This window comes from Salvelinus namaycush, chromosome 25 (assembly GCF_016432855.1).
Source record: "Salvelinus namaycush isolate Seneca chromosome 25, SaNama_1.0, whole genome shotgun sequence".
Taxonomy (NCBI): Eukaryota; Metazoa; Chordata; class Actinopteri; order Salmoniformes; family Salmonidae; genus Salvelinus; species Salvelinus namaycush.
In genome coordinates, this window is record NC_052331.1 from 16,530,209 (window position 1) to 16,543,022 (window position 12,814).

At 41.2% G+C, this 12,814-nt stretch overlaps 1 protein-coding gene across 1 annotated transcript; it reads right to left on the reverse strand.

The window, feature by feature from the left end:
- Nucleotides 1–2,696: 2,696 nt before the first annotated feature.
- Nucleotides 2,697–11,559, reverse strand: LOC120020304 (desmoglein-1-alpha-like). Its single transcript, XM_038963873.1, has 14 exons — nt 11,400–11,559; nt 10,280–10,405; nt 9,371–9,526; nt 9,129–9,270; nt 8,693–8,856; nt 8,406–8,540; nt 8,005–8,190; nt 7,269–7,579; nt 6,986–7,128; nt 6,582–6,803; nt 6,113–6,346; nt 5,629–5,756; nt 5,113–5,460; nt 2,697–4,978 (listed from the first exon to the last, which is right to left on the reverse strand). Exons 1-14 carry the CDS (start codon nt 11,445–11,447, stop codon nt 3,785–3,787), a joined length of 3,537 nt encoding a protein of 1,178 aa, XP_038819801.1. The 5' UTR covers nt 11,448–11,559; the 3' UTR covers nt 2,697–3,784.
- Nucleotides 11,560–12,814: the final 1,255 nt, after the last annotated feature.

The window sequence follows — 12,814 nt, forward strand, 5'->3', positions numbered from 1 at the left end:
ACCTTTATTCAACCTGTTCAATATGCTTGATATCATTTACAACAAGGTCCTTGGTAAAACATGAATGGCAAGGCTAGAAAGGCTCACTGCCAAGAGTTTCCACTTAAGTTAGAGGTACAGTAAATAACGGTTACATTTTTGAAAACGTCTAAAAAGTCTGACCAAGAAGAATGCTGTCAGTGTTCAAGTTGCCAAAGTGTTCAAATGAGGTCATGTTTTCGCATTCAGACAACTGGGCGAAAGATGCTCTTGTCAAATACATCATACATTGAATGAATGTGTGGTTACCAAGGAGGACCTAGCAGAAACATATTAATTAAAAACCAATAGGATCATCCAAAACCACAGGTTAGGCCAGGGTTATGGTTAGAATTACAATTGAGCCAGGGTGTGGACATGAATTTAAGGTTAGAATCATGGCTAATGTTTGATATGCCAATGATGACACCTAGTGGAGTGTTACCGCAACTGAGTATGTGCTCTGGACTCAAGCTTTGTAGCCAAACAAGTAATAACATATTCCCTGAGATAAACCAAATTGTTCTTGTATATTTTTCACAACATTTCCATGGAGATATTTCGTTACGTTCTCAGTGTCTTTTGAGACACAGTGATAAAAACCACTCAAAATCAAATCAAAGTTCATGGTCGTGTACACAGATTTGAAGATGTCATCGTAGGTTCAGCGACAGGCTTGTGTTTCACCTGTATTGTATTCTGCACCTGTGCATCGTCTCCTTCATCTGAAGCTATTCTGTGAAAAACCATTGCCATTGTTCTTTTTGTTAAGGAAGTGTACGTCATTAATAATAAGAGTTACCTGGAGAAAGTCAGACCTCTGAAATGAAAATGGATGGCCCTCCCTTCAGCAAAATATAAATTATAACTAAACCCTCCCCTATAACTGAAATAATAATTAAAACATGCAGTGAATAGCAGAGAACATGCCTACCATTTACCCTAACTTCTAGGACAAACCAGAAACTTAGATAGGCCTACGCAGTTTTAGAAATTGTTCTCCGCCCTGTAAGCATTTGCAGGAATTTTGATAGCTCACAGGGCTGCGGGCCAGAAGGTTGTGGGTTCTCAGGCCACCATGCACAAGAGTAGTGGTGGAAATATCTGCTTTATAATAAAAGCATTGCATGAATCTATCATTGTATTTGCGGGTCTGTAAAAAAAAAAATGCATTTCTACTTCCTTTGACATGGCTAGAGACCTTAGCAGAATATTTTTTAATACCACACAAAGTACCGAAATTACAGGCTAAGAATCGACAGAGAGATAGGCCTATGCATTCATCTTATCATCATCTTTCATCCAATGCCAAATCAGTGAGTCTTGTTTGCAAATAAACTGTTTGCAAATCATTATACATGGTACTTCCCAAAAGTTAGGCCTTCCTTTCCACCCCAGACAGAGTAGGCCTACCGAGGCAGAACTTTTTAAAGCTTTAACAGCTAGCTACTCTTATTCTGTGGCATAACCCAACGGGAGATGGTCACAAGTGTTTCCTTAAAAACTGTCTGTGTTAAAACATCATATATTTTACAGAAAGGGAATAGCTCAATCAATTTTTAGCGACAGAATAAGATTACTTTACAAGCAAAGCACATTTTTTTGTCTCCTCGGCTATAGAAGGTTGTAGCTCAGCCAATGATTGTCATAGAATCTTAACGAAGATATCCACATATGCATTCAGAGTCATGTCTTTCCCAGGTATTTAACAGTTTGTTGCTAGCATAGAGCATCATGGACCAAAGTGCTTTTATAGATCACATTATATAATCAGATCTATTTTATTTTCTTCAAAATCTTAAGCTAATTAAGGATATGTCAGGCTTATGCTTTTTGCTATGGCATGATACCCATACCCTCTCATGCCCCCTCTATTCCTGGTTTTACTTCACTGACATATATAGCATAATAACCAACTCAATCTAAAACACTGAGAAAAATAGAAGTGTCATCAATAGCAAATTACATGACCCTGCCCTGGAATAGACTTAAACAACACTAAACCCTCCACCTGACTGAAATTGAAAAACAATGAGCTTCCCCCATTTTCCTCCATGGTCCCATTCTGTCCCTTCCCTAAAGTAACCTGGCAACGTTACTTGCATTGCTCCTTTGTTGCCCAATGCTTACAGCAACAGTTCAGATTGCTCTTTCCCCACTTCTCATTATATTGTTCTGTATTGTGAGTCCAGCACCATATCATGCACTTCAGTTCCATGCACAGTAGCAAGTCAGAACTGGTTTCAAACATCCGTATCGAATCAAATAGTACTATAGACCTAACATTCTTCAGGTAATTCATCTGTGATAATATTGTTCCTGTCAGACTTCTGTGTGAAGACTCAGAAACAACTCTGAAAGATCAAAAGATACTACCATTGCATTCTTGGAGTGGGCGGGAGGTGAGTCAATATTTCACTGAAAACTGGTAAAGACTTGTAGTCCTCTCTTGTAGAGTCCACTTTTGTTTTTTGTGTATGAGCAGTGACAACATCTGAGATTCCATACAGTATGTAAACATGTCGAGGTGTGATACAGGAGTGATACTATAAAACAGGATTTTCCACTCTCTATCCCCAGAAGAACCACTTACAGTACCAGGATAGAAAGGATCTTTTTCCAGTCACACGACTATAACATATGGGTCAATATTAAACCATAACACATGACTAACAGAGTGTGTATGTTATCACTCAAGTTTTATTGTTACTCTCAAAACATTTGATCAAACTTTTTGATACAGAGTGAAAGACATACAGCAGGAAAATTCCTTATATTGCCACAAAGTATTAGATGTGAAATAATTGGCAAAAACATCAGTAGCATTAAAAGCAACATCCGTGTCATACTTTAATGCATATCAGTGCATAATAAGCCAACCTCATGGTAAATATCCTACACAATCTCTATTTTTATATTGCATGAACAGATGTAAAAAATATACGCAACAATTTAAAATCCATATTCTGTATTCTGTAAATGATATTAACTTGGCATCAATAACTTGAACACACTTTTCGTCATGGGATAAGTCATGGGATAAGTCATGGGATAAGTTATGGGATAAGTCATGGGATAAGTCATGGGATAAGTTATGGGATAAGTCATGGGATAAGTTATGGGATAAGTCATGGGATAAGTCATGGGATAAGTCATGGGATAAGTCATGGGATAAGTCATGGGATAAGTTATGGGATAAGTTATGGGATAAGTCATGGGATAAGTCATGGGATAAGTTATGGGATAAGTTAATGCATATGAGGCCAAACAGCAAAAACAAGGCACTATTTGGCTTAAAATGTAAACTATTTACAATAGAAAAATAGGAGCTGTTTGAGGGGTCCCACACTTCTGTCACAATAATTTTGTATGTACCGTTTGTGCAGCTATAACATTGGCCTACTCAACTATGAATTAGATCAAGAATTGACCATCCCAGAAAGAAAAGCTAAATCAAAGATACAGAAAGATTTTGTTACCTGAACAATTAATACATCATCCACCACAGCCACAGATGTATCAATTCATCATATCAAGGATTAAATACCCGCTGGTGATCGTAATAAAGCCCATCGCTCCAGTAAAAACTAAAAGCATTATAAAACAGTAGTGTTGACAATCGGTAGACAATCAGACCAGCAGAGAGCACCAATCCCTCAGTCTCTCCCTTGACTGTTGTTTCATTGACTAAAAAGAAAACATCTCTTTTAAACCCACAGTGACTTGGCTGTACTGTAAGTTTTCAAGCAAATGTGAGGTTGTTTTTCTACGCTATAGTACTGGTCTCAATGTATTTCTCAGTGACAGAAGATTTCTTCTCTTGCACCACAGTGGTGTGGCTGCTGCTACGTGGTGCAGCCGTGGGCATGGGTGTGGTGGTGACTGTGACAGCAGCAGCAGGGGCCTGATTTGACCCCATCGAGCCACACAGGGAGCTGGAGGTCAAGGTGGAAGCACCCCTCTGACCTCTCACCTCTACACTATGACCACCTGAGGAAAAGGTGGAGGACGACCCCTGGCCTCTCTGCAGGGTGACCTGGGGTGCCCATAAGCCTGCACTGCCCCCTACTGCCGAGGCTGGCCCGGACCCGCTCTCAACAACCAGCACTTTCCTAGAACCCTGTGAGAAGCTTCCTCCTGGCGAGAGATGGCCTCCTCCAATCATGGTCTGCCCTGCCCCCTGTAGAATCTGGCCTCCCTGCGTAATGGTTTGGCTCGTCTCTGTAATAACGTGACCTCCCCCAGTAATAGTTTGGCCGGCTCCCTGTAAGAACTGGCCTCCGCCCATAATGACATGACCATGGCCTCCCCCACCACCACCCACTCCCATCTGCTTCTCTACTAGCAGCATACCCCGAGAACCATGGAGCCCTCCTGCCTGCACCATCCCCTGACCGGTCCCTACCCCCACATGGCCTGCCGCCTGCTGGGAATGGACATAACCACCTCCTCCTCTCTGCTCCACCAGCAACAACTGGGGCTGAGGCTCCACCATGTACATGGTGGGGGCAGCGGCATAGTACATGGTGGGCTGCTGGATGAGGACGGTCTGCCTGGGGATCACCACGTTCTCCTGGATATGAGACCTGGGGATGGTGACCGATCCCTGGTCCCGAGTAATCAGGCTCTCCTGTAGGGGGGTGGAGGTGGTGACTGAGGTGTTCAGGGTATTGACATTGAGAGCATTTCTGCTGACCTCTGTGTGAGTGGATGTGGTAGGTCTAGGATGAGTGGGTGACACAGACACATTGACAGTCTCCGCCTCCATAGCTATCGACCCCTGGCAGATCTGGGCCAGGGTCTTGAACTTGGGCCCCAGGTCGGTGAGGAAGTCCAAGTCATCATCAGCCCCCAGTAGGCTGCAGCAGCCCACAGACCCAACCGGTGACCCCTGACCTTCATAGTCGTAAATCAGCAGGGCATCTCTCTGTTGGTCGATCTGCGCAGTGTGATTGGCCTTCTACAAAGGTAATTTGATAGGGACAGATATATTAAGACAATGACACATTGAATCAAAATGGCTACAATAACACTGCTCCTCAACTCCTATGTCAAAGGAGTAGTCCAAGAAGTTGGATGATGTAAGATACTCACTGCAGAGTAGTACTCCTCTAGGACTTCCTCAGAGAGTGCCATCCCATCGTAAGCACCAGCAGGTAATCTGGAGAACATTGAGTGTTCATGATGTTCTGTCATGATTCCTCCGCCCATGCCGTAGTCCACCTCTAATCTGCCACTGGGCTGGTGGAAGCCATGGTAATGTTGGTGCGCTCCTGTGAACATTGAGGATGAGGTGAAGCCGTCCCCTGACACGCCTCCTGCAGCTCCTTCTATCGCCCCTATTCTTCCTATGAATCCCGTATTTCCCCCGTACTTCACTACATTCCCAGTTTTGATGGGGCCATGCTCCATCTCCACGGGAACGTTCAGGAGAGGAACTTCCTGTGAGGGGGAATGCGTGGGTCAATCAGAGGAGGGAATTTCAGAGCAATTCAAATTTCAACTTGAGCCATAATGGAACATAACATGTATTTCCAAAGATCATTCTTATTCACTAACTCTAGAATATTTTCATGTCATCCATTGGCAGTGCCATTATGTATAAAATACCTTGTCTTCTCCTTGTCCTTCAGTGTGATATGCAATCAGGTGTTCTTTAGTGTCAAACGGGATGGGCTTAAAGTCTCCAATGGCCGCCGCTCCTCCACATAGACAGAACAGCAGCAGGAGAGGAACCACTGTGAACCCACATTCCACATTTCAACTCATGGACACAAGACAAAAGCATGTTGTTAGGTGAGAGGCCTGGATGCCTTCCCTCTGGGCACAGACGTCAATTCAACGTCTATTCCACGTTGGTTCCACGTCAAACAATGTTGATTCAACCAGTGCGTGCCCTGTGGGTTGGCTTAAAGGCCTGTTGTGGACATGACCCATCAATGACTTGTCTTGGCCATCTTACTAATCACGCAAAGCATGCTGAAACAAGTGTAGTTTTATGAGCATGATGACGCAGTCTCTCCTTCCTAGATTCTTATCAGGTAGGCAGTGTGAGGAAGCCAATGAGTATGAAGATAACAGAGAGCCTACTCACGCAGCAGCAGCAGGAGGCCCAGGAGGAGCAGCAGGATGGCAGGCGCTCCTAACGTGACGTCCGTGCCCGTCCTACGTTCGAAGCAGACCTTATTGACCTGATCACAGGTGCACACAACCACGTTCAGAATCTGAATGTCAGCACAGGCCTTCCCCTGCTGGTCATGGATCTCCACTGCAACCTTGTAGTGACCTGGCCACATGTGGGCATGGTCTCGTAAAATGGCAGTGGTGGCTAAAAGAAACATGAAAGAGAAAATAAAAATGAATTATACAAATTGTAAAATAAAATGTATCAATCAAATCCATGAAAACATACAACAAGATATAATTGATGTTCAGTTTAAGACTGCACTTTTAAAAACACCTATCAGGCTCAACAAAATAACTCCAAAACAGTCCCTTAGTGAGAAGCTTGTCTATCTGCTTCCTACATGCCAAACCTAAATGTCCTCGACTAGGCCTTTTACCATTGAGGTGCTCCACCATCCACTTCTGTTTGGTGTCGTCCTGAATCACTCTGAACTTGAAGGGAGCTCCGTTGGGGAAGGCATCCCCATCCACAGCCGTGACGTACACAGCGGTATCCCCCAGACACATGGTCGTAGTCGTAGCTGTCAGCGTGGGACAGTGGTCGTTAAAGTCTTCCACCTGGATGGCTATTGTCCCTGTGGCCGTTTTGGATGGCAGATCTGGACACCAAAAGAAAATACACAATTATATACAGACCTGACTTGTTCTCTTTTAGCTTCTTGTGGAGCAAAGGTCCTAGAGTGCATCTCCAACTACAACTGTTCTGGGTAGATTTCCTGACTTAATTCCATATCTTACAGAATGGCATTACGACCAATTGATTATTACTATGGGTACTTGCCCGTTGTGATGGCTATTATCTTGGCGTAGTATGTTCCATTGACCAAGTATTTGGACTCCCGATCAGGCAGTTTGTTCAGCTTGATCTCTGCTGTCTTTTCATCGATGATCAGCCAGTGGTCTTCGTCATATATTTTGGCATACCTGAGAAGATGATCATGACAACGGCACGCGATCAGGATGAATTTATGGATTCTTTAGTACTGTGTGATGGAGATTAACATAGCATCACACCACATAATCTTCACCCCAATAAAACAATATGAAAACATCTGGGACCTCACCTGACATTGGTAGCGATCTGTAATGTGTCGCTGTCGATGGCTGTGTAGGTAGTGATAACCTTGTTAATGGTGACCAAGCTGGAGTCCTCAGAGATGGTCACCACTTTAACCGTTGGCTTGAATTTGGGGCCCTCTTTCTGGTTGATCACGTTAATCTTGATGGGGTAGGTCTTACCACCGCCCGTGATAGCTTCTCCCATAACCCCTCCTCCTATGGATCCACTCGTAGAGGAGGAGCCAAAGTAGTACTCTGCTTTGTTGGAAACACGTATGGCAAGGTTGAGCACTTTCAGCTCCTCATAGTCCAGTGCCTTTAGATTCAAACAACGGGGATAAACAGTAGAATCAGTCAAGTGATACAAACAATGTTGCAATAAGGTGAGAACACTAGTAGTTACAACCCGCTGGGCACAGACGTAATTTCAACATCTAGTTTTGATGTACAGTACATTTGGTTGAGCTGTCAACTAACGTGAAATCAACAATAAATGTCTCCATGCCATTGGATTTAGGTTAAAAGTTATATAAAAAAAATTGGAAATCCAATCAGTTTTCCATGTTGATTCAACGTCATGCCATAGCATTTTTTGTTGTTGAAATGAAGTGGAAACAATATTGATTCAACTAGTTTTTGCCCAGTGGGGACACTGAGGCTGGAATTCAATCTAAAAGAAAATGTTAACTGTGCTTCGGTTCAATTCTAGCCTCAGAGTCAATCTACAATCACAGCCCTTACCTTCGTTATCCATATAATGCCTTCGTTGGTCTTAGCGTCTGTAGTGATGTTGAAGTAGCCGGCCTCATTGCCTGTGACGATGGTGAACACAGACAGCCAGTTCTCAGTGTACATCAGATCCAGATCAATGGCTTTGATCCTCAGTACTTCCACACCGACCGTGTTCTCCTCCACCCTGCCCTCGTACTGCAAACACACATACACACATCATAAAGGTCATACAGCCCAGAAACATATTGCAGTGAATTCGGGGAGTCCAGCAACTGTCAACCCAACACTTTAGCCAAGGGATCTGAACCTATTGACGTTAGGTGTTAGGTTAAGGTTGCTACAATATAATAAATATAATTCCCTATTATGCTGAATAGACAATAGAAAAGTAGTGGCGGTTTTGTCCTTACAGATTCTTTCTCCAGGGTGGGGATGTTGTCATTGATGTCCAGGATTTTAATCACAACTTCTGCTGTTCCTGTGTTTCCTCCGAATGCTCCGTTCATGTCTGAACCTTTTACAGTCAGGGTGTAGGTGTCTTGAGTCTAGACAACCAGGAAATACAATGGAGCTTACAGTCACTCACAGTTACTGAAATATTGACAAAATGGCCTCTGAAAGTGTCAATGCATGCAGTGCTATGCTCACATAGATGCACTGTGTACTGTATAATAGTATACCAAGGCATCTCTCTCACCTCTCTGTCCAGTGTAGTCCTGTGAACCAGTATCTCTCCAGTCTGGCAGTCAATGTTGAACATCTTATTTGAAGCACTCTTCTCCACTATGCTGTAGTAAATCTGAGAGTGTAGAGTGTTCACTTCATCCGCATCTGTGGCAGTCACTTTCATGACAACGGTCTCTGGAATTGACCAAGGGGAAGGTTTACTTCTGCAGTACAGCAGTACTATACTGTAGTATTATTACTATTCATTTTACTACTACTACTACTACTACTACTACTACTACTACTACTACTACTATTACTATTGTATCACTACTGTCACTATTCTACTGATTACACTGGTACCAGCAATACTAGTACAACAGCTGCTACAACTTCAACCATTACCACTACTCTGACTACTAACTCTGATAGAAACATATACAATAGTTGGAAACTACTGTACATGCCTGTAGCACTGGACTCATTGACGGATCCAGATTGGCCAAAACCGAACACTGGTGAGCAGTCATTCTGGTCCTCAACGAAAATATTCAGTTCAATGTCCTTCTCTGCACGGGTTCCATTGTTGTACTTCGCTACTCCAAGTAACTAAAAGAGACCATCATAGAACAACATATTTTGTATTCATTTCTTACATTTTGAGCACAAGCATTCCACACCTTGGATTAGGTTTTAGTGGGTAGCTTACATGGTAGGAAGCGGTCTCCTCTCTGTCCAGAATGCCGTTGATTCTGACAAGGCCTTTATCTGGGTTGACGGTGAATAAGTTCATGGGTTGTTGGTTTGCACCGATCCCGGTCAGTGAGTACCTCACTCTTGACGTGTACTGCTCATCAGAACGAATCTGGCACAGACACACATTCCAATCAGCCAAGATAGTAAAACACCATTGTTATTGTAATAGTATTCATATAGCAGCCTTATTTGTCCAAAGAAACATGCAGTAACAGGAAGCCCCTATCGAACACTTCACAGTCTATATTTATACAGCTGGATTATGGTCACCAAGAATGACCCTAAATGCAGATACAATGTGTTATAAGCATCAGTGAATAGCTAGGTTGCTACACTACAATGCTATAATGTTATTTTATTGCCAAAATGTTTTTGTTTTTTTCAATATAGCTTTCATGTCAAGGTATAGGTACGAAATTATTGATCAATTAATTGTATGTTTGAGTTCTAGAAAAGCAGGCATACAACAATATTTGTTGAGAGACATATTTTGTTATTAGCCTGAATCATTCCTCAGCCAGAATGACTGTACTGTACGTGTGACCACACATTGGGCTGTGTCTCTGAGCAGCTTGTTCACAACACATACATCTTTATTTGTATTTATTTTATTACTTGTTAAACAAAATCTCATTCTCTGAGCAACTGTATTAGTATAAAATAATAAACAATATATATTTGTAGCATACAATATAGCTCAGTATTTGTATTATTCATTTTATAGTATTTTTTGCTCATCTTTATCAAGGGTGCCAATCATTTCAGACCTGACTGTATGTCATGCTCAGACAAAGGCATGGACTTATGGTAGTCAGAAACATCTGAGCTACTCCATGAGTTTGACTAAGAGATGAGCTCATACCTTTGCGATGTACTCCTTGTTTGTGTAATCTACATTCTCCTTCAACTTCTTAGGAGGAATGATCCATTCTCTCTTCTGTCTTCTCAGGTTCAGCCCGCCGCTTTCTACTGCCACCACACATATAAACTACAGAGAAAAACACAACAAATAACATTGACTCCTCATTTAATATTACTGTACATGTTGTACTGTGTTTTCTACTGCCACCACACATATAAACTACAGAGAAAAACACAACAAATAACATTGACTCCTCATTTAATATTACTGTAATGACACTGTAATACCAATGTATCTCTTCTAAATCACTCAACACTGTACAAGTTGTACAAAAACGTATATTATCTAGCACAGTAGTTATAGCTTAATGTAATTAAGTGTGCTGTACACCGATCCATGTCATGATTGTTTCCTCAGTGTCTGATCCACTTTGTACAGATTAATGTGTGTGGTTTCTTGACAAGTCAAATTATAATTGCATGTTTAGGCCTGTTCATAATGAAAACCATATGACATGCATACTTATAATTTACAATTATATAGCTTTAGGCAATTAGGCCAATTCGTTTTCGTTCACTATCACAAGGCATACAAAAGGAAGCTGGATCTATTCAATTTATGAGAAGAAGAAAACATATTCTTTATGCTGAGGACCAACGAAAATATCTCACTAATTAATTTTACAACATTTAAAGGAGAACGTTGTCATAGTGATATCACTGTCGATAGTGGGTGTCGGTATCATTTTTTTGTTTTAAAATCTGAGCTAAAACTGACATTGACCAGGTCTGACATTCTGTAGGCTATGACTCCCTGGACAACCACTACGCAGCTAAACACTTTTTCCATAGTCGTTGTCACTTGCACGCAAACAATGACAGAGAAATTGCAATTAAACAACGGGATATAGAGTAAACACTCTCTTCTTTTAGGCTTAAGGAATGGCTACAATGCCAAAAAGAAAACGGTAAATTAATTCGAGATATAAAATGTATTGTCGACATTGACGCTTAAATCTACTTGAGCAGTGCCACACCCCAAAAGAGAGAATTGTTATAAATGTTAGGGTATATCATTATCAACACCTGTTACGATATGAAAAGTATTATTCTTTACTTACCGTTAGTATGAACGTCAACAATATAACAACAGTTTCTACACGGGCCATTGCAATTCAGTAAAACGTTCCCCTCTTGAAGTATAATGCTTTAAATCCGCGGTTAGTATTTTCTAGTCTGCATTGGACTTTGGCCTCTTCGAAGGTGTAGGCACAACTTTTCTGAGATCATACCAACTGCAATAGGCGGCGTCTCGACGAGTTTCACCACAGCACATAGGCTGATTACAGAAACACCAATCGAGGCGAAACTAGGGAGGGAATATTTGTGCACAGTCCCGACAGGGAAAGCTATTATTATTGTGTTGAAAATGAAATATAAACTATTACAATCTCATGTACAACACACATCACAACATATTGACCAAAATTGTTTTGATTTCTTTAGTAGTCCAAAACTGCAGATAATGCATCCACAATCATTAATACTCTATAAAATTTTAGGACACCATCTTGTGTCCAGTGCTTTCTCATTCAGGTGTAAAACCTCATTCAGGGATGTGAGATTCCCAAACCTCTGTTTCTGCTAGGAAGGACTACACTCAGAACTTGAAAGACACTCCTGATGTTTACATTTTCAACAGTCTTTAGCCTGGTAATAAATTGATTAACCTAGTTAAATATTATTGCAGTGTTCCTGTCTGTGTGTGTGTGTGTCTGTGTGAGAGAGAGAGACAGAGACAGACAGACAGACAGACAGGGACAGACTAAGAGAGAAAGTGTACTGACAAAAGAAAACAATTCCACTTTTGCACATGTTGCCAAATTACAAGGAACTCCTTATGGTTTTTGGGGAGTAGGGCGGGAGATTTCAGCTTTCATCTGGACTGATAAAACCATGGGTTTATTATGGGTGCAGTCTGTCTTCATACAGTAAAAGTCCATCAGGTCCCTTTATGAAAAAAATTGCATTCAGAGTGCAGTATAACTGCAGTACACTGTAGTATAACTGTAGTTAAAGTGCAGTATAACTACAATTCAACTACCAACCACTCCAGTTATTCTGTAATTACTGCATCCAAAATAATACAGTCAACTGCAGTTACTGCACTTTTACTGCAATTTCAAAATTGCAATCTTTTTTTGTAAGGGGTGGATTGCCCCCACAAATTTAGAAAAGTCCCAGTAAGCAAAATTATGTCGAAAAGAGGTCTAAAATACATATTTTCCAGACGTTGAATTTTGGTTTATTTTATGTTCTGAATGAAAGGTGAAAATAGGTATTTTCTGGATGTTTAAAATAAAAAATAAATAAATGTAGAAATCAGGTTAATTTTCAGTTCTGAATGAAAGTTGAAAATACTTATTTTGTGACATTGGAAAGATGTATTTTAAGGATGTTGAAATTAGGTTCATTTTCGGTTCTGAATGAAAGTTTAAAAGTCGTCCTTTATAGATCTATAGGTCTATTTTTTTAC

What these genes read in the sequence shown, in the direction of transcription:
- LOC120020304 (XM_038963873.1), bottom strand. Translation starts at nt 11,447, where the DNA reads ATGGCCCGTGTAGAAACTGTTGTTATATTGTTGACGTTCATACTAACG. An exon ending in ACAAGGAGTACATCGCAAAG is followed by an intron (nt 9,527 to 10,279) that starts GTATGAGCTCAT and finishes TGTCTGTGCCAG; the next exon opens with ATTCGTTCTGATGAGCAGTA. An exon ending in GATGGTGGAGCACCTCAATG is followed by an intron (nt 6,347 to 6,581) that starts GTAAAAGGCCTA and finishes TGTTTCTTTTAG; the next exon opens with CCACCACTGCCATTTTACGA.